The following is a 27957-nucleotide window of genomic DNA, read 5'->3' as shown; positions in this document are numbered from 1 at the left end:
TTTGGCCAACCCAATATTAAAAATAGTTACTACGCCGAGGGCGCAGTGGAATTCAGACGTTATCGTAAGGCGGGAAATCCCGCGGTTGAGTTTCGTGAGGACTGAGGAGTCGCGTTGCTAAGCGTCCTCGTCTCGCGGAGGGGAGGACTTCTTGGTTGGTGTTAGTCTCGGTCTTGGTTTGTTCTGCCAACAAGCGAGCTAGACTGCCCGCTCCGCGCAGCCATGGGAGGACTTCGAAAGGGACGAAGAGGATACGTTCCTCAGGAGAGTGGGGGAAGCCGGAGAAACTGTGAGGGGCAACCTTTAACATCGCGCGCCGTCATTCTCGGTAGCAATTCAAACTCGTGTCGAACTCGTTCGGAACTCGAACGAGATTCGTTTTGTAATTTACACGCGAAAATCTCTCGTTCGATTGTACGCTACGCGCTTTCCAGGTTTGTTGCTCGTAAAGCATCGATCTCGGCGATCTTTCCCCTCGCGAGGTTCGTCTAATTTTAGAAACTCCTCGAGCATCCTTCGATCATTTTCTTCGTCGATTCTTTCCTCCCTTCTTCTCCGTACTTATCCCCGCTCCGTTTCTGCCGGCTACTCCCACCCTGGCGCCGACGTCCACGCACCACGTACCTAGCTCGTGGCACTGCCGAGGGAAGTTAGCGCGAAAAGAGGACGAAAGATCAGTCCGACATCACGCTCGCTGGAGAGACGAGCCCTTGCACGAATTACCAATCGACGTACGCGAAGCCTCGACGTTGTTAAATTACGCGCGTCGTGTACATGAAAGCACGTACACAGGCGCGGTATAGATTTTCCTCCTCACGCGTGCGAACGCGTACTTAGGCGTACGGATTCGCGCAAGGGCGCGCCGAGCACCGTCGAGTCCTCGGGTGGACGCAGCTCCGCCGCAGTGAATTTCAAATAAGCGCAAGGGAAACCGCGCGTACGGCTAGACGCCATATATCCGTACACATCCGCTTGCACCTCGCTTCGACGCTCCGCCGCAGACGCAGAACCGACTCACGGGTGCGACTTCGCGTCGGAAATGTCGCGCAGCACGACGCTGGGTCTCGGTGTGCCGGTGCACGGGGGCAGAATTCAGGTGAGTACCTACGAGATAATCCCTGAGTACCTAGACCGCGCGTACCCCGTCGCGGAACGTGTAATAATTTCATCGTCCCGTCATTCGAACGGTGCAATTTTCGAACCGACGCCCGCGCGTGCACGCGCCGCGAAATTTGAATTTGACTCGTAATTGCGCGTGCGATAACGCGCACCGGGTACGTGTGCTTTTACGACATCGGCGTGCGTGTGTTTCTCGTGGCGCGCCGTCGCCACGTGGCTATCCGCGATTACGCACATTGCTATAAAGCGCACACCTCGAGCATTTGTCCACCACGTACACATCTACGCTCTTCGCGCGTGTGCAACGTTTGCGCATAAAACAATATATACAGGGTGTTTCCTAAGTAAGTAGACGAACTTAAGGAGGATATTCCCTGGCTTATTTTAAGAAGAAAAGGTCATATAAACATGTGTCCTAAACTGCCTTGTTTTCCAAAAAAAAGTACATCACTGTTTTCGTTCACTTTTCGTTTATTATAGAACAGTTTTTGTTATTGCAAATAAAACAAATGAAAAACAATAGTAATCAAAAAGAAAAATTATAACGAAAAAGAAAACAGTAACTAAGAAGAAAAATAATAACATCACAGTAACTGCTGAAAATGTCCACCTGCAGCCATGATACACGCCTCAACTCTCCTTTCCATTGATTGACGTACACGCTCGAAAATACCTGGAGTGTTACGTATTCTTTCACATCCATCTATTATGCGATTTCTGAGATCTTCATTTTGAATAGGTGTAGCGTAAACTAAAGATTTAAGCTGTCCCCATAGAAAAGTGAACGAAAACAGTGATGTACTTTTTTTGGAAAACAAAGCAGTTTAGGACATGTGTCTATATGACCTTTTAAGCTGTCCCCATAGAAAAGTGAACGAAAACGGTGATGTACTTTTTTTGGAAAACAAAGCAGTTTAGGACACATGTCTATATGACCTTTTCTTCTTAAAATAAGCCAAGGAATATCCTCCTTAAGTTCGTCTGCTTACTTAGGAAACACCCTGTATATGCAGCTATATCTTATAGGTACACATACATGCGAATAGTTTCAAAGACGAAGTAATCGAGGCGTAGGCGCATCTGCCTAGGAAATAATCCCGTTTATAAATCGCAGGCATTTAAATTATGTACAATGTCGCGCGATAAAATCCACGCGAACGCGGCACGCAGAGAATTCGACGCGGGGAATTTATTTTATTGCGTTTACGCGTTACATGTTTCGTTCGTTCAACGCGGCATGCAATTACACACGTTCCGCGTGCAGATGACAATTGCGTAATTATCAGGCGAGTGCACTCAAACGAATTGCAAGGAAGCTCGTTTTGCATAAGAATCTTCGCGATTACGCGCGGCTCTTCTTCGCTCGTTGCTACTCGGTTTCGTAAGGATTAATCAGCAAAATACGTAGAAATTTAAACTAACGTACATTCGTCAACAGTATTTTAATATTAATTACGTTTAATCTAATCCGAAAAGACGGCATGACGTGGGCATCGCATTATGCGTGGACAGATATGTAAAACGCTACCGGAATTCTCGAGTGATTTCTATCACTATCGCATATCACCTTATCACTGCAAAGCGTAATGCAAACTCTGTCTCCTACGTTACGCGATATCGAGAAATCGATGACTTGCTCAGCCGAGGACGCTAAGAAGAAGTACGAAGTACTTCTCATGAAATACGTAACGATTAATTCTGACGATTCGAGATAACGATTAATTATGGCTTTCTTAATATTTGAGAGCGATAGTCATCGCCTTATCTGAGTCATCATAAAGTGAAATATGCACCCACAGAAAAGATTTCTGGATTTAATGCTATTACTCTTTAATCTATCATAAAATAAGATCGCCATAGCGACAATCATATTTATTATTGAAAAGAAGCATATTTTAATCTTGAATAGAAAATTCTAAAATCTAGATTCAAATAATCTTGGTGCTATCTCATTAATTTTCTCAGAAGGATTTAGATACAAATTTGTAGCAAGTTCAAAATATTCTTGATTTCAGAATATTGTGAGATTTAAAAGACATCTTATTCTATTCTTCTAAGAGAATTTGTAGAATCTGCACAAAACGGCCAATATTTATCGGGAAAGTGTTTCTGTTATTTACAATGAATAAGTGCAATACTCTACAAGAAATATTAAAAGGTATGGAAATGTCTTATCTCGAATCTTATTTCTCAAGTAAGTATATTGTATATACTTACTTACATTTCCATATCTTTTAATATTTCTTGCATTGTAAATAACAGAAACACTTTCCCGATTTTCGATTGCAACACATAAATATTGGCCGTTTTATCCGAATAAAGGACGGCGCCGAGTCGACGAGCGACCGTGAGAAAATGATGCGTCGACATCGACAAAGCCTACTATAAAGTGGCGCTAATAACAAATTATTCTACGTACAAGAATATATAAGCATAAATTTGTACATGTTACTCTTGTCTGAAGACAGTAAGACAATCTTATTTAATTCGAGAGAGAAGGATAGAAATTACTGATTTAAATTAAAAATTGTTTTATTTTCATATTTTTTATACTTGTAATACGATTAAATTAGTCAAGAATATTTTTCGTCTTGTTATCAGAAATTCTTTCTGAGGGTGTGTGATAAAGATCCTCTCTCTCTTTCTCTCTCGTTATCGCGGCCGTTATCCTCCAATTAAGAAAACTACTCGAAATGCGAATACGCGGTACGCGATGCGTCACTCGTTATTTCGGAAACGTTATTATTATTACTGCGGGCGCGCCGCTAATAAGCCCGGCCGTTTTATCGAGACGATTTGGCGATCCGATCGCAATTCTGTTAACACACTTTATCTTTTTCTGACGTTACGTCGAGCGGCGCTGTATTATCGCGGCGCGATAAACGCGCCGGATGTACCATCGCCTTGAAAAAAGAAACCGGTATACTTTATGAGAAGTCGCGCGATAAGGTGCGTCAAGTACGCCCGTTTGTAGAAACCACCGTCCGGCCTGGTCTACGCGACTTGCACGCGTGCGAATCGGGTTTTTCTGAGCGGGCAAAACGATTCTGCTGCCGCGCGTAAGATTTTTTTAGCCGAGCGGACGCGCCGTGAAAGTCGGTCGTGATGTAAAGACGTATTTTCGGCGGTGAACCTTCGCGAAACCACGCGCACGGAGTTATTTAAAACACGATAACGTTTGGCTTTCTACCGTGACATTTTTACGCTCGCGCACAGCTCTGCACGAGCTTTCCAAGTTTAATTTCTAAATTCGGAAAGATACGCGATAAAGACGCGTCATATAAAAGGAAGTTTTTTGTTATCGCACCTGATCGGAGCGTCTAGTTTCTATTATGACCTCGATCGATTGACGACGAAGGTGGTTTTCCTCGAGACTCACTGGCCGTGCGTTGACTTTGCATCGGCGATCGATGCCACGCGGTGAACAAACTGTGTGCACGACGGTCGTCTCACGAGTTAAATTTAACCCGGGAATAGATACGCAGTTATTTCTTGTTTCTGCACATGAATTGCAGGCGAGGGAACCGTATAACAAGGCATTAGCTGGTATCAAACTTTCTGAAAACCGCGAAGTTGCAAAATTGCGAGTTCCATGATATTGCAAGCTCAACGTTCGCAAAACGTTGTTTTGCGCTCTACTTGATCCTCCTCTGAATTTTTGTATTCATGCCCCGCTGTTCCCGCTCCCATTCAAAAGTTCTCCAAAAATGGCGGAGGATCGGTTCCATTTCAATGAAGAGTTTTCGATGTCGCTAATGGCTAAGCGACCCAAATCGCCTGCTTCGGTCTTTTATTTCATAATGTGTTCGGCGACAATGGCAAGTCGCGCGACACCGGTACACCGCGTCATGGAAATTTCCTCAACCGACACCTTTCCTCTTCCTATCTTTCTCTGTTCCTCTCTCTTTTTCTTTCCCATCGCGTTTCCCCTTCTTCCTTCCGTTCTCCCCATATCGTACCCCGTCATCCCCTCTTTCCAGTCCCCCTCTTCGTCCTTGTCTGCTACTCCGTCGGGTTTACACCCGATGCTCTTCAGCCGCTCACGATCGCGATAGCTTTGACCAGCAAGTTCGTGTCGTCTTTCCTTTTCCTGCAAAGCTAGAAACTTGAAACATATGCGTAGCTAGTTTCCATCCCCGTAGCGAAACGTCGCGCCAGTTCTAGGCGCCAGTCTCGATAGCGAAGGCTCATGTTTCCTCATGCATATGTTCTTTTTTTTCCTCGTAATTATGCTGAGATAATAATATCCACGCATTCCATTCATTGCACACTTTTTGTCATTTACATACGTCAGATAAGTTGCGTCACGTGCAAAAATGTTACGGCAAGTTGCACGTCCGATAGCATACACGGGATTTATGATGATTCACGCTAGAGTCTATTAATATGAGATCACCTACTTCGCATCCAATTAAGTTTCGCGGGTATGAGTGCGCGTGCCCAGTTCCAGTTACTGAGCTTTGGGAGTTCAGTGTTCGAGAAACGGAAGTCACGCGAGTCGGATCTCGCGATACGCGATATTCCAAAAATATCCGACATTGTTTTAATGGCCGTTTTTTTGAAATTTGAAAGGCATGTATCATGCATGTTGGATGGAGCAATTGATAGGAATCTGCATAATTACGCAAATAATCGTGTAATGTATGTAGAATTCAGAGCACACACATGTACATGTACATGTATTTACCTACATATGCACGTGTATATGTATGCCGTGAAACGTTTACTTAGGTATGGATCGTTTTTTACGCCGGCCATTATATAAGGACCCAGGTTAATCAAGATTAATCATAAATGACGGAAGTAGAAGTGCCGGAGACTAGAGGAAAAAGTTGCACAAGCAAAAACCGAAACGCGAAGTTATTTCGAGCGTATAAAATTACGTCTAATCCACTGGGACGTTTATTGCTCTTTCAGACGTCCGCAGCATCATTATTTCTGCCGACAGGACATAATTGCACAGATCTGATTCCGAGACTAAGCCTCTTGACTTTGACTGGACTTTAACCAGAACAATCAATTCAAATCAGCGACGTTATCAACTAGTGGAAATTTATTTCAATTGTACGGGACAAAAGTTCATTTAATTCCTTCTTCCTGACATCACGAGCCAACATGTGGCGTCATAATGAGTAATCCAAATTTTTTCGTAAAACTTCTGTTTGAACCTACTGATTAGATAAAATCGGGGACAATTCTTGAAATTCCGATGAAGCATCTCGCTTGAGAGACACTGCCGTACGATATACGACGCCGTATAATTCAGGGGCAGCGGCAGGAGCAAGAGCGCGAGACTCCCACGCGGGTGCAGGCGTGCGTAACGTACCGTTTGCCGGGATGAGGATGTGACGTTGCCGTCAGATTTGTCAATTCATTATTTCGCTGCCGCCGCCGACGGCTGCCGCTGCTGCTGATTCGCATTAGAGAATGAACGCAGATGGACACGCGGGTCAGAGGAGCGGCGCGATCGCATTCACGCCGGACCCTGCAATTCGCCATTATTGCGTCATTCAAGTCACATGCTTCGTGCCGAAAGGAACGCAAAAGCCACGACCTCTAATACGGCGCAATTTTGTCCAGTAGAGCAGTCCATTACGCCGATTTACGATTCGGGACTCGCTCGTTAACGCTGCTTTATATTTCGACCTGGTCGCTTATTGATGATTTAACCCAGCGAAATGTAATCTACGCAGCAATTCGATGCGCGTTAGCGCTGATCAGCCTCTTGATGAGAATCACATTGTCGCGTTCGATTGGTCCAAAGACCAATCTGCACCGCGCGCGAAGTTCAATTAAATCTCGTCAATTTTGATCTCGTGTGTCGCTACGCAGATTTCTACTCGCTTAAGAGAAGCGCAGAATCGAATGCTCGCACAGTAAAAAATAAAATGTTAATTTTAACATTTTTTGCATGTCCCAGAAAGTCCACTCTAAATTTTAAGTTAAAGTGACTCATTCGTCATATGTTACTTCTTGACAAACTAGAAATGTTAAGTAATTAACACAATACTTTGCATTTATTTTTGTTATTGTAACTTTAAGTGTGATGTAAAAATAACATACAAAGTAATTGAAAACTACATGGAAGAGAAGTTACAATAACTCATCAGAAAAGTTGATAGAACATTTTCGTTCGTACAATATGAACATTTACTTTTTATGTTATATTAACACATGATAGTAATTATTTCAACTTAAATTATTTTTGATAGAAACATTTAATTTTAGTAAATTTGATTATTTTATATGTCAAAGTTCATGATTATTTGAAGATTTACTTTAACTTCTTTTAGAATGTTAAACTGACTTTGTGACATGTTGATTGTTTAAAATTATTGTGTTAAAAGCATTTGAAATAATATTCCATTTCTAAGAGACATACACAAAATGTTAAGTTATGAAGTTAACATTAATGTAACATATAAAATTGTTATAAAAATAATAACATCAGTTGTATGTTAATTTTACATTGAAGTAGTAATCAAAACATGGCAACACAAGAAAATGTTAACATATGGACGCACAATTTTTAACGGTGCACAGTGAAGACTTCGTTAATCTAATCCAGCATGAAATTAAAGAACAGTTTTTATAATAATTGTAAAAGTGTCTTTAAAAAACGCCTTCGTCGTAGCATTGGAATTTCCTATTTTAACATCGTCTACACGGGTTTCTCGTTCTTTTGGAGTAAAATCAACTTTACGTCATCTGTTACTGACGTCTACTACTTTTTCAAGGACCTTCCTTAAATATGGCGCTTTCTTGGTACCACTAAACGACGCAAAAAGATACCGCAGGCACTTTCAGTGCCGCTTATTATGCGCATGCGAAACAATACTACGCGGAAAAGTAATATATGTGCCAGACGGCAATTTAGACGATTACTCAATATCAGTGTACATTTAACGACTGTCACGAATCGCGTTATCTTGTTCGGACGTTTGCTCGTGCAACCAATATACATATTTCGCCGCTAATGATTCAACGACCATGCACGATTAGCCTTCAAGGCCTTGGCCGCTTAGTTCCCCCATTTCGATATCGCTTTATCCCTTCCTTTTTCCTGCCAGTGATTAGTGACTACCCTATGTCCGCGATTACTTTTCGGGATTTCCGTTTCATCACTTGATTAATGTAGAGTTCGTGACACAACGGCGCTCGTCACGTGGAACAGTCACGTGCTTTCAACTCGCCCGACTATTTTCCTAGATTACGCGAAATCTTGAAAATCTTCCCACGCTTAATAATGAATACCAGAATTTTCTATAAAACTAGCAGAAATTGTAGAAATTAATTAATTATAATTGTAGAAAAATTGGAATGATCACATATTTATCTAAAACATAATCTGGAACTTTCAAACAGTTGTTAATTTAATTTCCTTCAAATTTTTGCTACTCTAGAAGGACAGAGAAAGCAACTTGAAAAAATAGCTAGGAAACCCATCTTTCGCGATATCTTCTTGAAATTTTATAATACACGTTTCGCAGCTCGGGTTCCTTTCTTTAATTTACGTAAATATAAACTTTCTTAGTTTAATATCGCGTCTTGAATCGGACACAACCCCGTTAACATAACGGAGCACGATGGGAACCGGAGTTGCGCGCGGTACAAAATCCTGCTGCTTTGTATCGCGGCGAGAACGCTCTACGCGCTTTCGCCGAAGCGCCGCGACGAAAATAGACGCCGAATTCATGCCAATGAGGCCCACGAGGCTGCCCCCGGCATGGAGGTGTATATAATCGGAAAGGAGCAACCGAGCGGCCTTCGTACGAGTGCGTTGCACGCGAGACGCCGCGGTGCACCGGCGCACGTTACGGATACGCGCCTTCCTCTTATCGTTTCTAGTTTCCGAAATGAGCGGCCGAAACACGTGTGGATTAGGCGTGGACGGTCGTCGGAATTTTAACTACACGCTTCTGAATCGGAACGAATTCATGTGTGCGTTGTAGAGTTGGCTCAGACGCAACAAACGTTTGCTTACATAATAGTGACGTCACCCAGCCCAACTTGGCAGCATAGAGAAAAAATGAATAAATTTCAGGGTGAATATTTCATGTTTAACAATCCGCTTAAATTGATGGATAAATGTTTGTCGATCATTCAAGCCTCTCATTTATTTTTAGGTATGAATTGTTCATGCCCACACAAACACGCGCGCGCGCTTCACTAGCTTCATTCATTATATTGATTCTAACGCTAAGTCGTAAGACAAGTAAGCAAGAGGATGGGAGCTCCTGCACAGCAAAGGACGCGTTTATTTCTGGAACGCCTAACCATCGACAACTCAAGAATATCTCAGCTTCACGACGCGATGAAAATGATGCTGCAGAGGCTCGAGAATTGCTTAAGGGGGGAGCCTGCTTTAGAACGCTGAAAATAAGGTATATTTTACGAATTGTTTTTGGAGAAACTATACAGCGGATCATTATAAAACTTTGATGCATTTATTAGTACATGTTTAAGGATGAAAAAAATTATTTTTTGATTTGAATATATCGCCTGTAGAGGTCGTCCTGGAGAAATCTTAGTGCAGCCGCGTCGCCGGCATTGCAAATTGGTGAGCATTCTCTTGCCTCCAAATTTCGTCTAAACTGAAAAATTGAAATATCTTCTCGTTATTTACGAATTCCCATCGTCGATGAACCAAAGAGAGAAGAAAAAAGTTGAAAAGTGCCAAAATGATGGAGCTTCGAACACAAAAGTACGATTTTTAGGCAAAGTTGTTGAACTTTTTCATGCAAAAATAATTGTTCAACTTAATGTTTTTATGAATATTAAAGGTTCATCGACGATGGGAATTCATAAATAACGAGAAAATATTTCAATTTTTCAGTTTGGATGAAATTTGGGGGCAGGAGAATGCTCACCAATTTACAATGCCTCCAGGACGACCTCTACAGGCGATATATTCAAATAAAAAAATAATTTTTTTTATCTTTAAACATGTACTAATAAATGCATCAAAGTTTTATAATGATCCGCTGTATAGTTTCTCCCAAAAAATTCGTAAAATTATACCTTATTTTCAGCGTTCTAAAGCAGGCTCCCCCCTTAATGCCACCGCTCGAAACGCGTTAAGGGGGGAGCCTGCTTTAGAACGTTGAAAATAAGGTATATTTTACGAATTGTTTTTGGAGAAACTATACAGCGGATCATTATAAAACTTTGACGCATTTATTAGTACATGTTTGAAGATAAAAAAAATTATTTTTTGATTTGAATATATCGCTCGTAGAGGTCGTCCTGGAGAAATCTTAGTGCAGCCGCGTCGCCGGCATTGCAAATTGGTGAGCATTCTCCTGCCTCCAAATTTCGTCTAAACTGAAAAATTGAAATATCTTCTCGTTATTTACGAATTCCCATCGTCGATGAACCAAAGAGAGAAGAAAAAAGTTGAAAAGTGCCAAAATGGTGGAGCTTCGAACACAAAAGTACGATTTTTAGGCAAAGTTTTTGAACTTTTTCATGCAAAAATAATTGTTCAACTTAATGTTTTTATGAATATTAAAGGTTCATCGACGATGGGAATTCATAAATAACGAGAAAATATTTCAATTTTTCAGTTTGGATGAAATTTGGGGGCAGGAGAATGCTCACCAATTTACAATGCCTCCAGGACGACCTCTACAGGCGATATATTCAAATAAAAAAATAATTTTTTTTATCTTTAAACATGTACTAATAAATGCATCAAAGTTTTATAATGATCCGCTGTATAGTTTCTCCCAAAAAATTCGTAAAATTATACCTTATTTTCAGCGTTCTAAAGCAGGCTCCCCCCTTAATGCCACCGCTCGAAACGCGTTAAGGGGGGAGCCTGCTTTAGAACGTTGAAAATAAGGTATATTTTACGAATTGTTTTTGGAGAAACTATACAGCGGATCATTATAAAACTTTGACGCATTTATTAGTACATGTTTGAAGATAAAAAAAATTATTTTTTGATTTGAATATATCGCTCGTAGAGGTCGTCCTGGAGAAATCTTAGTGCAGCCGCGTCGCCGGCATTGCAAATTGGTGAGCATTCTCCTGCCTCCAAATTTCGTCTAAACTGAAAAATTGAAATATCTTCTCGTTATTTACGAATTCCCATCGTCGATGAACCAAAGAGAGAAGAAAAAAGTTGAAAAGTGCCAAAATGGTGGAGCTTCGAACACAAAAGTACGATTTTTAGGCAAAGTTTTTGAACTTTTTCATGCAAAAATAATTGTTCAACTTAATGTTTTTATGAATATTAAAGGTTCATCGACGATGGGAATTCATAAATAACGAGAAAATATTTCAATTTTTCAGTTTGGATGAAATTTGGGGGCAGGAGAATGCTCACCAATTTACAATGCCTCCAGGACGAGCTCTACAGGCGATATATTCAAATAAAAAAATAATTTTTTTTATCTTTAAACATGTACTAATAAATGCATCAAAGTTTTATAATGATCCGCTGTATAGTTTCTCCCAAAAACTTCGTAAAATTATACCTTATTTTCAGCGTTCTAAAGCAGGCTCCCCCCTTAATGGCACATGATCCTGCGTGATCCCGGCAGAACCAGTTTACGTACGATTGTCGCAGCGTCAGACACCTAACGAGTTCGATTAAAATAATTTAAAATGATCTTATCGTAAAGCGTGCGCTGTACGTCGAGATTGCAGGTATCGGGAAAACTGCGGCGCGAATTTTCCATGCTCCTTGTGATAATGAATGCGTGCACGAGCGCCGCGTACCCTCTAATTTACGAGCCAAACCGCGAAAGGCAGCTGACGACGGAATCCGTCTGTCACGCCTCGCAAACACATCCTGGTTAAACCTGGTTAGCGGTCAGATGGCCGGCAGAGACGCGCGCGGCTCACGTGAACCGCGACCACCCCACGTCAGTTTGCTCTTCCTATTTTCGTAGCCGTTTGGTATATAAAGAGTCAGTCCGTCCTCGGTGGACGTTGCCGAAAGATTTGGCAGCGGTAACCGTGATTTTCTACGCCGCGTGCGGCGCCGTACATAGACCGCGCCGGGTCCGGACAGCGCGCGCGGATATCGTCCCAGAGCACAGTCAGGAACACACGGGGATTCAGTTCGTCCGTCGGCCGCGGACAATCGCCGCGACGCCCGTTTTCACGCGCGTCGGCGTCGATTCTCGGTGCTCGTCCCGAACGCTGCACCGTAGGCGGAGCGTCCTAAGATAGACTCCTCATCTTGTGGTCCCGCGCGTCTCTTTGCAATGCGAGCCGCGAGATAAACGTGATTGTGGACGTTGGATCTGTACGTGAACCTGGATGAACGTGATGCCTATGCGATTATTCGTGGAGAAACGCCGTTCCTCAAAAGTGAGGGAGCTTCTCCCAAAGTGGTGCCGTGAGAACGCTCAGACGTTTCCCCTCGTGATTTCATCTTTAATCTCTTCGGCTCGATCTTGTCAATAATTTGGATTACGTTGGTCGATCAGTAACCAAGAGGGAGAGAGCGTTGCTTTTAAGAGGATTCCGAATATCGGAGCCAGCAATGGACATCCGCTCGCACGCGCAGTGATGCCCCTGCGAAATCTTCGCGGTGCCTGTGCGTATTTTCATCAGGGGTAAATTCACGGGGTGAAGGAAGGCTTTCGCAAAAACGAAGAAATGGGGAATACCGACAGTGCCCATGATGTTGAAATGAGCTCATTGTCGGCAGCGACGGACGATCGGCCTCATATCAGGGTGAATACTGTATGCGAATATAATGCGAATATAGTTGGTAATAAAAAACAAGAATTATGGTGCTTGAGGCAATACTGTTTGTGATAACAAGATGCAAAGGTGCAAACTCACTATCACTCAAATAGTTTATTTAACTCTGAATATTCCCGCAATTTATATCGTAAAATCAGCCAATTTGTGCAATTGCAGTGCACTGAGAAAAAAATGTAATTGATCCAACGAAATGTCTTGTCACGGGGTGCCAACAAAATATATACTTATTTCAACAAGTTATATATTGAATCAAATATATAATTGTTGGATTATATAATTCTCATGTGTGTAATCCAAGAACTACATATTTGTTTCAATATATAACTTGTCGAAATAAGTGTATATTTTGTTGGCACCCCGTGACAAGACATTTCGTTGGACCAATTACATTTTTTTCTCAGCGTGCGTATCAAAAGTTACTAGTAACTCAACTATATTCCCTGTCACAATTATCATTCTTATTGGAGTCTCTAATCACTCCCGATACTTTTACGCACATGTTTGTAATCTTCAAACATCTCAACTTTACGGTAACGTATTATCGCAGCGCATTAAGCGTTCGTTACTTCACCAAAAAATTACCATTACATCACCGACGGCTTGAATAGATCGTAAAGCTGAGGTTCATTAGTAAAACGTATCAACAAACAGTGGAATGGGAAACATGCGGCGCATAAATGCATCGAGTCACGATTATATGCAATCTTACAAGCCAAACGATTACGTGCAATCGGTACAAACCTGACCTACCCAGTCTACCGATAAATCTACAAATCGTTAATTGTTTCAGTGAAAATCACCGAGAAACGCATTCACGCAAAGCGCACTATTATTTCGACTTGCATGACTAACACGATGCCTGATTTGTTACAGAGAACGCCAATGCGCCCGATGATAGCCGAATACGAGCCAAAGAAGCAAGGTGTGAAAACAGAACTTTCAGACGTGATGCTTGTCAAGTAAGTCTCAAAACTCCACTAACGAAATCAGTGCGAACGATCGGTTCAACGATAGTTGAGCGAGTTCACTATCTGCTACCACGACCAATCATCACCATTGCTTTCTTGCCAAACCTAAATGCTCAAGCAAACGTGAGTGAGAACAACCCGAGGATCATATATTGTGCATTTCTTCTTGTTCTTTTTTTGTTAATATTTGTATATTCTTTTCACGTTCTTTGTGCTCTACTGTATTACTATTGATTTTTTTTAATTCACTCACTTTTTACATTCATTCCTCCTTTTTTTGTTGTTTTTATCATTGAACTATTCTAATCGTTAATACCACACACTAATCGTGCATACCGCCTGATCGCTGACGTAGAATTCGTAGCGTGGCTGGCACCAGGGATGCTTGATGGCCGCCTGCTGAATCTTGGACGAGTGCAAAGTTGCTCGTTTGTACACGTACAGATATGTATCCGCTTATTGAGCCATAATCCTTCATATCGAGAGATCTCGTTCCATCTTTCATTTTCGTTTTTTTCTATAACATAATAAATCGAAAAATGTCTCTTTCATATACATAAGCAAGAGTGATAACTGTTGAGCATTAGCTGCCTGCTTGTAAATCCCTACCTCAATTTCACGAAAACGCAATAGTCAACGAACAATCAAAAAGTTTCTCTCTCAATATTGTGCACAAATAGCATGTTTCTTTTTGCATAAATCACTAAAAAAAGAGCATAATTGTAACATGTGAAAATAAAATATTGCTCTTTACTTGTTAAATATCTCGAATTAATATTAAGGAGAAGGTGACAAAATCGTCGATAAAATTGACCGACCATACAGATGCTCGACTTTCCTCGTCAATCGATTTAGCAGCGCGGCAATAAAAAAATCTTTGGATCCTTTGCGCTCGAGACGAGACTCCTCTGCTGGCGTTTTACCCAATATTCATAAGAAACCGCTCGATATATTCTATATTCTTCTCGCACATGTGCGCGAATGTTCCTGGCCTTGGAATAGTTTGCACAAACTGCTCGCGCATGATTGATCTTTGACACCTACGCACTTATGCATTTATGCATTGTTCCGGGTTTCTCGTACGTTTCTTGGCACCGCAATTCGCGTTACTCTAATTTCACTGAACGGAATTACGTCTGTACGATTAGTCGCTTGCCAAGGACGAATGAGCCTATTTTTCTACGCTTTGGATAAACGTTACCTATATAATTTAGTAAATATTTAATAAAGAAATCGTTTAATTAATGAAAAGATCCATTACGTCGTTTTACAATTGTCAATTTACATCATAAAAACTTGCGTATATAAATTTGTATTTATATTTAATATTTTGCGACTTGGCGAATAATTTAATCCTTCTTTATGGGACAACGTAGTAGAAAGAGGATCGTCGCGGTTCTCGCGTCTCTGATCGGGAATGCTTCGTGTAGAGGTCATGCGGTATGCAAAGCAGAATATATTCCCAGGGGATAGAGGACCTGTCTGTCTTTACTGTATAATATGTGCATTTATATGATTCCAGACTAGCGTATAAACTCCGGGCATAGATTCGAGCTCTATGAAAGTGCTCTGCGAATAAAGAGAAAGAGAACGAAAAAGATACTATCGTAGAGAAAAAAAAAAAAAAGAAAAATACGGCACTGTCGGATCGACGTTTTGACACTTTTTAGCTCAACAAAACTCACATAACAGACGTTGACGTGACGCGACGTTGACGTGACGTGATAAGACGCGATGACGCCACCGGACGCTTGTAAAATCCGTGGCCAAAAGCCGAGACATTGGCATCGATTCGGTGATAGATCGTTCGACGTGTGTGTGTTAAAAAAACACCGAAAAAAAAAAACAGAAAAAAATACGAAAAAAAAGAAAATTACACTCGGCCAAGTACGAAAGAGTTCGGCAAGCAAAGGAGGCTTGTTAGTCGTCGTACTGTTAGCGTCGTGGCGCCGGGCGTCGCGGTGATGCAGTGCGGTGGTTGCAGCTGCCCCTCTGTAACGTATGCCTGTAACGCGGCGCGTGAACTCTTCGTCACGTTGTAAGACGTGACACGGGACACACATAGACTCTATTCCGGAGCTTTCTTGACAAGAAAGCTTCGCACGACTACGGAGAGAAACCGCACCTAAAAGATATGGGTATCTATAATACCTAAACACTCTTACCTCTTTTTAACGAAAAATCTACACGAATGTACGCATACTCTGTCCTTCTCTCTGTCTCTCACACACACGTACACATACGCATACAGACACACAGTATACATACAGATGAGTACACATGAGTATTACGACGCGCGTGTTTGGTCGTCGCGAATCGGCTGCAGTTAGAAAACGTAAAAACAGAAAAAAATACGCACGATATATGCATTATGAAATGTTACTTAACGAAAACGAAGTGTTACCGGACGTGCCTGCATGTCTCGAATTATTATTAATTATTAACCGTACCGACACATATCCCCCTTTTAGAATTGTTTGCTTGTAACGTCGAATTTCCAGAGTACAAACACAAGGAGCGCAGTTAAAGGATTGGTAATGCGAGCCGTCGTTTATACTCGTGGCCTGCGGAATGTGCGAGTTCAGCACTCGGCATTGTCATCGCCGTGAAGTGCCGAATAACAAAAGAATATATCTCTCTCCGCAAAGTCCCGCTTTAGATTCGAAGTGACAATTGCAATTGCGCTTTTGAATCGCCCAATTGTCCGCGAAGCCTCTTTTGATTGACGGCATTGAAATCAGAGACCTCCCATTCGGGTTTCACGCTCCGTTTGGCCAGAGATGAACGATGGTTTGCCCTTTTATTTCTATAGAAAAATTCGGCAAACAAGTAGACGCGACGAGAGAGGAAAGACATGATAACGTTGAAGTAGATAAATGTGCGAAATCTCGTGAATCCTTCTTGAACGCGCTTGAATGCATTGGAATCGCGGTGTCCCGATAACTAAACCGCTCAGAATTTTCATCTCCATTATTCGCTCTGCTCGCGAATGAAGTCAGCATCGGTTAAAAATGCCAAAACCTTGCCGCGGCCTCTGAATGAAACTCTCGCATGCGTCTCGCATCCTGTCTGCGCATCCCTCCGCTCCCCGTCGTCCCTTGGCACGCGAGACGTTCTCCCACTTCGGCGCTCTCTTATTATACTCCCTCACACCAAGTCGTGATGCAAATCGCGGGCACGAGGAAAACGCTGTGTCGTGTAAAACAAGACCAAGTCCCACGTAACACTTTATACTCATCCACGCGCGAGATAGATGTATGTACAAGGATGTAGAATGTGTCGCAGAGAACCGCTACCGTTTCTTTCACCTATGCACTCTCTCATCAACTCCTCTTCCGCGATCTTTCTCTAACGAGATCTTTTTTTTAATCAGATACGTCCTTCTTTCGCGTTGTTACCGATGGAATATCACGATACTCGCGTTTCGGGTGGCTAGATTGATTAGATCCAGTCTAGTAGATGAAAAAAGCGGCGGCTTTCGTTCTGAGACACCCACTTTCTGGAATATAAGTAATTTACATCCCGTTGACAGAAGCCGCACGCTTTCCACGAGTGCGCCGCGACGCACTAACCGGTTGCCGGTTTTGCAGATACAAGTGCGAGAAAAATGACGTGCCTATTACGGTCACGAATGGCTCGACCTTACCGCTTGTGGAGCGACCTACCGACGAGGAAGCCGCCCTTTACGACCCGTTCGAGCACCGCAAGCTCGCCCATCCTACCTCGGACCTCGACACGCTCATACATTTGCTCAAGGGTAGCCTGGGCACGGGTATACTGGCGATGCCGATGGCCTTCCGCAACGCCGGTCTCGCCTTCGGCCTTTTCGCCACTTTCTTCATCGGCGCGGTCTGCACCTACTGCGTCCACATCTTGGTCAAGTCCGCCCACCTTCTCTGCAGACGATCGCAGACGCCTAGCTTGGGTTTCGCCGATGTAGCCGAGGCGGCCTTCATGGTGGGGCCCGAGCCAGTTCAGAAGTACGCCAGACTCGCCAAGTAAGTCTAAGTCGCGATATTACGTTGTAAGATCTGGAAAGATAGTCGAGACTGACAGGTCGTATAGAGAGGATCGGAATGAAAACAAGTTGATCACAACAGTAGGAGTATTGGCCGTACAGTCTAAGACCTAGGCGTGTGAACCAGGGATCCCGGAAAGTTCGAGTTCAAATCTAAGGCAGTCCCCTAGTTATTTTTCGCCTCTTACAATTCAGAAGTGGGATAAAATCCGCTACCCCTCGAAGACAGTTGAGGTTCATCCGCTACCTCTCGGAGAGGAGGGAGTTGAGAAGCAGCTGGCCGGTAGTGAAGCCTGAACATGGAGGTCGGGACGGACTCAGAGGAGTGAACCAACATGGAGATTGGGAAGGACTCGGAGGAGTGAACCAACATGGAGATTGGGAAGGACTCAGAAGAGTGAACCAAAAATGGATGTTGGGAGGGACTCAGAAGAGTGAACCAAAAATGGAGGTTGGGAGGGACTCAAGTGGAGTGAACCGACGATTTGGAGACATTCGGGGACGAATGTAATGTCAGGCTGGCCGAGCTGTAAGATCTGGAAAGATAGTCGAGACTGACAGGTCGTATAGAGAGGATCGGAATGAAAACAAGTTGATCACAACAGTAGGAGTATTGGCCGTACAGCCTAAGACCTAGGCGAGTGAACCAGGGATCCCGGAGAGTTCGAGTTCAAATCTAAGGCAGTCCCCTAGTTATTTTTCGCCTCTTACAATTCAGAAGTGGGATAAAATCCGCTACCCCTCGAAGACAGTTGAAATTCATCCGCTACCTCTCGGAGAGGAGGGAGTTGAGAAGCAGCTGGCCGGTAGTGAAGCCTGAACATGGAGGTCGGGACGGACTCAGAGGAGTGAACCAACATGGAGGTTGGGAGGGACTCAGAAGAGTGAACCAAAAATGGATGTTGGGAGGGACTCAGAAGAGTGAACCAAAAATGGATGTTGGGAGGGACTCAGAAGAGTGAACCAAAAATGGAGGTTGGGAGGGACTCAAGTGGAGTGAACCGACGATTTGGAGACATTCGGGGACGAATGTAATGTCAGGCTGGCCGAGCTGTAAGATCTGGAAAGATAGTCGAGACTGACAGATCGTATAGAGAGGATCGGAATGAAAACAAGTTGATCACAACAGTAGGAGTATTGGCCGTACAGCCTAAGACCTAGGCGTGTGAACCAGGGATCCCGGAGAGTTCGAGTTCAAATCTAAGGCAGTCCCCTAGTTATTTTTCGCCTCTTACAATTCAGAAGTGGGATAAAATCCGCTACCCCTCGAAGACAGTTGAGATTCATCCGCTACCCCTCGGAGAGGAGGGAGTTGAGAAGCAGCTGGCCGGTAGTGAAGCCTGAACATGGAGGTCGGGACGGACTCAGAGGAGTGAACCAACATGGAGATTGGGAAGGACTCAGAGGAGTGAACCAACATGGAGGTTGGGAGGGACTCAGAAGAGTGAACCAAAAATGGAGGTTGGGAGGGACTCAAGTGGAGTGAACCGACGATTTGGAGACATTCGGGGACGAATGTAATGTCAGGCTGGCCGAGCTGTAAGATCTGGAAAGATAGTCGAGACTGATAGGTCGTATAGAGAGGATCGGAATGAAAACAAGTTGATCACAACAGTAGGAGTATTGGCCGTACAGCCTAAGACCTAGGCGTGTGAACCAGGGATCCCTGAAAGTTCGAGTTCAAATCTAAGGCAGTCTCCTAGTTATTTTTCGCCTCTTACAACGTCCTTTATTACGGCAAAAAGACATCCATGATCTGAAAGATCACGCCGTTTCTTCCCTTGAGCTTTACAACTGAAAGTACTTCAGCATCACCGCTCTTTCTGAACAAATCTCGTTTGATTACTTTTTTACATAAACTGTCATTTGTTTTAGGGCGACAATTAATTGTTTCCTGGTGATCGATCTGATCGGTTGCTGCTGCGTGTACATTGTCTTCATCTCGAGTAATCTCAAGGAGGTCGTGGACTATCACACGGAAACCGACCAGGATCTGCGATTGTACATGGTCGCGTTGTTACCGCTATTGATCATCTTCTCGCTCGTGAGGAATCTCAAGTACCTCGCGCCGTTCTCAATGGTAGCGAATATTTTGATCGCCGTCGGTATGGGCATTACCTTTTATTACATCTTTCACGATCTACCCACCATCAGCGACGTGCCAAACTTTTCAAGCTGGTCTCAACTGCCCCTCTTCTTTGGCACTGCCATCTTCGCTCTCGAGGGCATCGGTGTCGTAAGTATACACAGTTTATGCTACATTATAATCAAGTTTATCGTGTTACACTAATGATATAGATCATACGCAGCGGACAAGATTAAAGTCGCGCGTTGATAATTTATATCCCAGCTCTTTCTCTCTCCTTCTTTGAGCAGCGAAAATATTTTTAATTATAGAATCGTTGCCGATGTCAAAAATTAAATGAAGACACCCTAACTGCAATTAAGCTACAATTGCGAAATAAATCTTGCTCAAAGCGCGATTGCTTACGGTACAATCACCGCAGAGGTGAATATTACCACATTGCGCGACAAAAATAACTGTACATTCAGCTGCTAGACACGTCCGAACACTTAACGGTTGTGTTCGATTGTTCGAAGCATCGGCTCGCGTAAACTAAATGGCACGCCTTCGTCTGCGCTGAAACGTAGACACGTGATCGCCTTGGGTATCCGCAACGTGTCAACTGACACGTCAAATCACGTTTCGTAACTTTGATTGCGCAGCAATTTTGTGATATATATATTTCAACTTAAAAACGAACACTGAATGGGTATTGTTCAAATTCCGCGAAACGTTCTTCTTTCACATAACGTAATGTGGCGACGAGATGATGCATCGTTTTCGTCAGTTAATCACCAAATTACTTGTGTCCAGGTGATGCCACTGGAGAACAACATGAAGACCCCGACGCACTTCATCGGCTGCCCAGGTGTCCTGAATACGGGCATGTTTTTCGTCGTGTTGTTGTACAGCACTGTTGGCTTCTTCGGCTACTGGAAATACGGTGAGAGCACGAAGGCTTCCATAACGCTCAATCCCCCGCAGGACGAGACGCTGGCGCAGTCCGCTAAGGTCATGATCGCCATCGCAATCTTCCTTACTTATGGACTCCAGTTCTACGTGCCCATGGAGATTATCTGGAAGAACCTCAAGATGTACTTCGGCTCCCGGCGATTACTCGGCGAGTACTGCCTCCGTATCTTGTTAGTAATCTTCACCGTCAGCGTGGCGGTCGCAATCCCCAATCTGGGCCCGTTCATCTCTCTCGTCGGAGCCGTGTGCTTGTCAACCCTGGGCCTCATGTTCCCGTCGGTCATCGAGCTGGTAACTGTCTGGGAGCAAGAGGACGGCCTCGGCAAGTGGAACTGGCGGCTGTGGAAGAACATCGCTATCATCGCCTTCGGCATGTTGGGCTTCGTTACCGGCACGTATGTCAGCATACAGGAGATCTCGCAAGGCTATTGAGGCGTCGGACTCGACGCGAGATGCGGCCCACGGCGGCCGCTCGCGAATACCACTCGTCGTCCGACCAGTTCCTCGGATGACGAGTATCGACGGAACGTCAACGCGCTGGACGGATTCCTCTTGCGTGGAATCGATCGCGATGGCTCGAAAACGAGCGCGGCGGCAAGCGCGACGACGAATGCGTGACGATCGGACGAAGTGACGCCTCGGCAGACGGACCTCGAGGTCCAGGCTCGCCCTCGAGTTTTCGGGTCTTGCACCTTTTCTGTCGGTAGCAAAACGACTGCGACTGCGACAATGACAATGACAACAACGAAGACACCCATAAGAGTCTTCGCGCGACCGAGTTCTCATTTATCATTTTTTAATGATAGGTAGATTAGTATTACGCGCATCGTGTACAGTCGAGGCATGAGTGCGTACGGTCGATCGAAAAAATTCAACAAGTCATTTCTCATATTGCGTATCTTAATAATTTATCATCATTCTCGCACGAATGACCTCGCAGGATCAGCATTATTTATAGCAAAATAGAGTATTATATTACGTTGGTGCAAAAAGTGTCGTGTCTATCAAACAAAGTTGAAAATAGTATTACATAATTGAGAGAAAAAGAGAAAAAATTTTAACTAGTCTTCAATTGACTTTTCATAGAATAGAAGACATTTGCCGATTTATATTTCTCTGAAAAATTCTAGATTTGAAATTCTATTTAAAGCAAAATTTAATAAAAGATATATATCGTTTTGATCACTGTTTGGCACCAATTTAATACTCTTAACTATGAACAGGATCTTTTAGGAGTAGAATCTTGAATCGCTTTGTATTTGACGCAATTTTAGCGTTTTACTTCATAATTATTATATATTTTAATAGAATCAGAATGTGTGAACTCATCATCATACTGGTCTCCAGGGTAGAGATTCAGTTAGCACATTAATGACGAATATAATATTTACATCATTTTCTTCTTTTCATTGTTTGTTATGTCGACTGTACGCACGCAATCTTTTTGCAATCTTGACAACTGCAGGACGGTTTTTTAGAATAGCATAAATAGCGATATTTTCTAGTTGTACACACCTAACTTTGTACGCCTATATATATATAGATATATATATACATATGTATATGTGTATATAAAATACACGAATATCATGTTTTGTTATCGTAAACCATATGGCTCGATTATTAGATACGTTCAGATTATCATTAGGGATTGTAGACTCAGACACAAACGTATGTTCATGCGGGCCATATGACAACACGAATTTCCATCAAGCGGAGAGATTCCATACATGTGCAAATATAATTCTGTGCAAAGTATTAGTGCGGCTTGTCGATGCCGATGCCTGTCGAGCAAAGTCATCACTTCATTTTCAAAACTCTAGGAAGCTGATCGGTACACTTCACCTAGCCGTTGCGAACTATTACGGTCAGCGAGCAAGCCGAGCTGTCTGAAACTATAAGACGAGATCTGCTACGCTCTGCGGGAGAAACAAACCGATTGAGCGTCACACTGGTTTTCCTTGACTATCGCATCGTTATCCAAATGGTATCAGAGGGACTCGGTTGTTCTCGCGAATGCCAAACACGAATGCTTGCAAAGTAATATCGATGTGATGAACGGTCGACGTAATTGCGTCGCAAATCGCTGATCTGTTCCTAGTGCATGATGCACGAAATCGTACAAAGAAGATTAATTCATTAAGAGTAGTAGGTAGGAGGATGCGTAGATGTAATAATGTCGTGATGCACATTTGCTAGTCTGTAAGTAAGAACGCGGGACTCCATCGCGCACAGCGTTTCGTCAGCATGCGAAGTAACGACATCGACTGATCTTGTCGTCGCGAGAACGGAAGATGTCCATTTAATCCTCAACATCAACCGATGGAAAAATAGTAACCGGAAATAGAAGAGATGAGTATTTAGGTATTTTTATCGCCACGTATCGTCCATCGGCAGAGAAAAGAATAAATAAAAAAAATTAATAAAACTTGCCAAAATTATTTCGTAACTCGAGTAGAGAGTAAAGATTAAGATCCTATTATTATTGAAAGCGAAGCTCACACAAAATACGAAACTGTTGATCCATCTCGATGATTAACTTGTATGCTATGTGTTCGATAATTAGCAATAATCTCGATTTGTACGTCTTCGGAAAAGTGGATCTTTGTAGGATTACGCAAATGAAAAGACTGCAAACAGCTTTTCTATGAAAGATTATATATATGTATATGTATGTGTGTATATATATATATATATGTATATTTATTTATTGCAGTTTTCGCAATTTTCAGATATGTCTCTTTTAAACGCAGTATTAAAGAAAGGCTCGCAATTTATCTGTCCACAGATCAGTTTTATACACCATCGAATAATCAAAATTTACCTAATATCGGGACTATTATAGTGAAAAACCATTAATGTCTTGACAATAAACCAGCGCGAGGTATCTTCTTCGAAATGCAACTCATCGAGTCCTATTTTCGGAAGAATATATATACTTTATATAAAAATATATAAGAACATTGACAGACTTCTACAGTTGTTCAAGAAAAATAGATATGAAGAAAAAGAGAAAAGAATAGAGAGACAAATATATTAGACCGGATGTGCCTTTATTTCTGGACTTCTATTTGTAAAGTAGAAAAAAAGAAAAAACTATGTATATACAACGCGCGATGTATAAGCTATTATATCACCATATAACTTTCGTAGTATTCGTTTTGTGATTTACGGCTGATGAAAACAAGAAAACGGAATAAAATCTCGTTGGGGCAAGAATTAACAACACACGAGAATTATTGTCGCTCTTCCTGTTGTTGAAAGCAATACAAATGTACATGCCGTTAGACCGTGTGCATTCGTGGTTTTTACCTTTTATGCATACATACGTACGTACGTGTACATACCTACATATATATATATACTGCATCATTTTCTACTAACAATGTAAATTTACCACGTGCAAAACTTTGTTAAATAAATCAGCAAAGCAGAGTATGCTGAAACAATGATTGTATTCCATTTTCTGGCTCTATTTTTACGTAAACACATGGGAAAATTAGAAGACTCCTTACTTCCCTACTCCTGTCCTCCTCCTAGACGGAGGGATTACTTCCATCCGACTCACACCTGGCTCGTATCTGTGAAGTCAGAATCTATGGACCGCGTAGTTGAGCTAGCAACGCTTCATTTCTGCGACACTCGATTGTGAGCTGTCTGACTGCAGCAACGTATTTACGTTGCTGTTCCACAAGCGTGACGAGTTGCCGACTAAGAGCGTCTCGCCTATTTTTCTCATCGACGCACCGTTTCTCCACCTAAGTGAAAAATTATTTTCAACATCGGATTGTTCTTCAAGCGCTCGTCGTCTATATAATAATAATAAGTACGATATATTCTTCTATGTGTTACCATGGCTTTATTACGTTTTACTCCGGCCACAATGTTCTCGAATTGTTTCAAAAATTGTTCTTTGCCGCTTGCTGATGCCATAGCCCTATCGTAAAGTACGTCAATTTATATATGTATAAGGAACACTTAATATAATGGATACTTTAACATCATTATAGTACGTACTCGTTATAGTTATCTTGGATGGAATTTAGCAACGTCAATTCCTTACTCAGATACAGCTTCGTATCATCCATGGTATTATACAACGTGTAATATTGCTTCGTTTCCTTATGCTTGGCAGAAACTACAACAATATATTTCTTTTTACCGAAATTTCTCTCTCGAAAAAAAATCATTCTTAAATAGGGGATTAATTTTACATTCATGAATATAAATGTTCCAAAATTCACCTTGATTGTAGAGTTCCATGAAACGCCGTTGGTATTGCGTCAATTCAGAACGTCCAGGAACATCGTCCAATTGCCTAGTCAAAGAGGCGATGGTTCTGTTCTTTTTAGCCAGCTGCAATCGCATTCGCGCGACAGCTTCCTTTTGCTCCTCGTACTCTTTAACGCGATCCTCCTCTTCCGCTGGAGCACCATCTTCAATCTCTTGCAACATGTCCCGAAAGAGATTCAGATCAGACTTGCAGTGTTCTCGGAAATTGTGTTCCTGTTCTTTCAATCCGTCAAGTACTGTGAGAAGCTCCTCTAATCGTTTGAAAACACTGGAAGCAACGTGGTAGCTTTTATTTGGCATAATAAATATGAAAAATAAATATGTAGGAATTTTATGATTAACAAACTTTCCTGATATTATTTCTAATTAAATACCTGTCGTTATCATTAATTCTAACTTCCTGAATTTTTTTAAACGAGCGCTCGATGGCCTCTCTCTTTTCGCGATGCTGTTTCGTCTTTTCCACTGTTTCAGTAAGTTTATCCGACAAGTTGTCTCTCTCTTTGCTCAATTTGTTAACTTTAGATTGCAATGTTGCTTTTTGCTTCTGCAACGCGATCAAAGCACGGGACGAGCCAGTGACTCCGTTATCCTACATTCATAACGATGGCGTAGATTCATTATAACATTAGCTTGAGCAAATAATATTGCAGAATATACTACGTGCAAAAAGAATTTACCTCCGTTTCAGAGGTAGACATGGCTGCATATTTTTCTGCCACTTTGGCGATTTCTTGCGCCTGTATACCAACGATGTTTCCGACCGTGCTCATGCTTAAACGCGCCTGGATAATAATCGTAATCAATAAACATTTAATCAGATTAAAAATTTTAATAATGATAAAAATGATAAAATAATAAATAAAATAAAATAACTAAAAGTGTAATTGATTTCAAGCCAATTTTGACATAACACAACTTTTCACGTACCGTATTTTCTTCGATGATAGCCAGAGCAGCAGTAATCTCTTCAGTAGTATTCTAAAAAGGCATCGATTATTGTACATGAGCTTTTCAATAATTATCGTACACGTTATTAGAATAAAATAAGTTAAATCCGATTTTACAATACCTTTTCACTCTTTTCGTTACTCGATTCGTATTTTGGATCATTACTTTTCGATTCTGAGGACGTTGTCGTCGTATTTTTAACAACATCAAAGAGTGCTTCATATTCCAATACTGTACCAATAAATCTGCTTGATTTATCTTTGATGAAACCTTCCTTTTGCTTGAACAAACGTCGCGGTTCGTACGCTTTCTACGATAAGCCCAGAAAGAATTGCTACGTGTTAATCGTATCTGCAGTATGCTTCTAGAAGTAAATCGTACCTTGACTAAACGTAAATTCCTAATGACGTTCTCGTTGGCTGTCGCTCCAATCTCAGCATCTTCACTGAACGAGTGCTTTTTATGAAATTGATTCAACGCAAAAGATCTCACAAAGCCTGCCATTTCCTGTCGCATTTCCATAGAACGTTTTACCAACCACTGAATAACTGGGAATATATGGATACAGTCTAAACCTTGTATCTGATGTGGCTCTATTCGGTGTGGACAGTTCATTTTGAGAAGCATGACCACAATTTTCTCCGTCAAAGAACTGCAATGTATTTCATTAAAACATTTATATTTTGTCATATATTAAAACAAAACTAATTAAAAAATCTAAATTGTTTAGAAGTTATCACAATATAATATGATAAACGTACATTTTCTGACCAATCGTGAGATTCTCTTGGAAAAGTAGATCCACGTCTACATCAAAGTTGCATGATTCTATACACCAAGTCATACCACCGACCACCTGATTGAACACATCATTTTTGAATCTCTCCATAAGCTCTACAAACTAAATACTGAGAATAATTTACGAACCTTGTCAAAATTTGACAAGCCCTTTATCCGCGCTCTGAAGTAGCCTGCTGCGACGAGCAAGTCAATGATCTCTTGAAATTTGGTGGCTTGTTCCTCATCTTCGCGTACATCAGCCTAACAATTTATAATTTCAATTTATCAGTAATATTAATTAATGCTTAATTAATTTTAATGCAGTTTCAGTCGCATTTTATTAATTTCTAATGAAATATTTACCTCCGTACTTTCGGAACTTTTTGGTAATCTTTTAGACACGTCGTTCAACATAATGCAATTTTTCAAACAGCACACTATTTATTTAACACACACATGTAAAGTCCAACTTCAACAGCGGATTAATTTATTTCGATTTAGCATCATCTGTCAACCTCAATTCTCGAGATTCGGACATTTCGCACTTTCCACATCAGCCCTCCAGCATTTGACAGCTGTTCGACTTTTTTTTTATTCGAAATAAAAATTACCCTGCCTTAAGGCAATTGGGTTTTGTGCGCCCGCCGATACAACACAACAACTTATCAACTAACAAATTAATTAAACTACACAGAAACAGAGCATGTGTATCGTGCTCCGCCATTAACTCTAAATAACTAACACACAGCTGTTCGACCATCGAATTTACCAACTAGCGACATCTCTCCATCGCAAGGCGAACTACATGGCCAAAGTTACCAACTTCTGGTTTTCTTTTTGTCATAGTAAAGATGTGCAAATGATGGTCAACGTCTATACATTATTAAGGGATGCTGGAGTTGCTAGTGAACTATTTTTTCACTATAGCGATGGTAATTGCAGTTTCGAAAATTCTCTTTATTGCTCGTGCAGAATAAAAAATCCTTTTCCACAAATGAAGTATAGATGGAAAGAAAGCCCGCTCTACAGGACTTTATATTCAAAATGGAAAAAAGTTAAAAACTTGC

General features: G+C 41.9%; 2 protein-coding genes across 4 annotated transcripts; one reads left to right on the top strand and one right to left on the bottom strand.

Annotated features, from left to right (window-relative positions):
• The first annotated feature begins 195 nt into the window (after window positions 1-195).
• LOC105280516 (proton-coupled amino acid transporter-like protein pathetic) lies at window positions 196-24307 on the top strand. 2 transcript variants are annotated; one of them, XM_011341125.3, is made up of 5 exons: window positions 196-1096; window positions 13717-13802; window positions 17402-17809; window positions 19705-20065; window positions 20708-24307. In XM_011341125.3, the coding sequence occupies exons 1-5, from the start codon at window positions 1040-1042 to the stop codon at window positions 21296-21298; spliced, it is 1503 nt and encodes a 500-aa protein (XP_011339427.1). In that variant the 5' UTR covers window positions 196-1039; the 3' UTR covers window positions 21299-24307. The 2 variants fall into 2 exon arrangements, with proteins under 2 accessions (XP_011339427.1, XP_011339426.1); XM_011341124.3 differs by lacking the exon at window positions 196-1096 and adding an exon at window positions 12099-12810.
• On the bottom strand, window positions 14056-27631 carry LOC105280517 (coiled-coil domain-containing protein 93). 2 transcript variants are annotated; one of them, XR_003407284.1, is made up of 13 exons: window positions 27254-27304; window positions 27038-27151; window positions 26872-26966; window positions 26492-26762; window positions 26232-26420; window positions 26090-26140; window positions 25840-25944; window positions 25534-25751; window positions 25111-25427; window positions 24884-25004; window positions 24719-24803; window positions 24382-24624; window positions 14056-14328 (listed from the first exon to the last, which is right to left on the bottom strand). XR_003407284.1 is itself a non-coding variant. In XM_026973964.1 (12 exons), the coding sequence occupies exons 1-12, from the start codon at window positions 27302-27304 to the stop codon at window positions 24463-24465; spliced, it is 1779 nt and encodes a 592-aa protein (XP_026829765.1). In that variant the 5' UTR covers window positions 27305-27631; the 3' UTR covers window positions 24382-24462. The 2 variants fall into 2 exon arrangements, 1 of the variants encoding a protein (XP_026829765.1); XM_026973964.1 differs by lacking the exon at window positions 14056-14328 and having other exon boundaries at window positions 27254-27631.
• Window positions 27632-27957: the final 326 nt, after the last annotated feature.

The sequence above is a fragment of the Ooceraea biroi genome, chromosome 12, assembly GCF_003672135.1.
Source record: "Ooceraea biroi isolate clonal line C1 chromosome 12, Obir_v5.4, whole genome shotgun sequence".
NCBI classification, from domain to species: domain Eukaryota; kingdom Metazoa; phylum Arthropoda; class Insecta; order Hymenoptera; family Formicidae; genus Ooceraea; species Ooceraea biroi.
The sequence above is the reverse complement of the archived record's forward strand: the minus strand, read 5'-3'. Positions and strand labels throughout refer to the sequence as shown.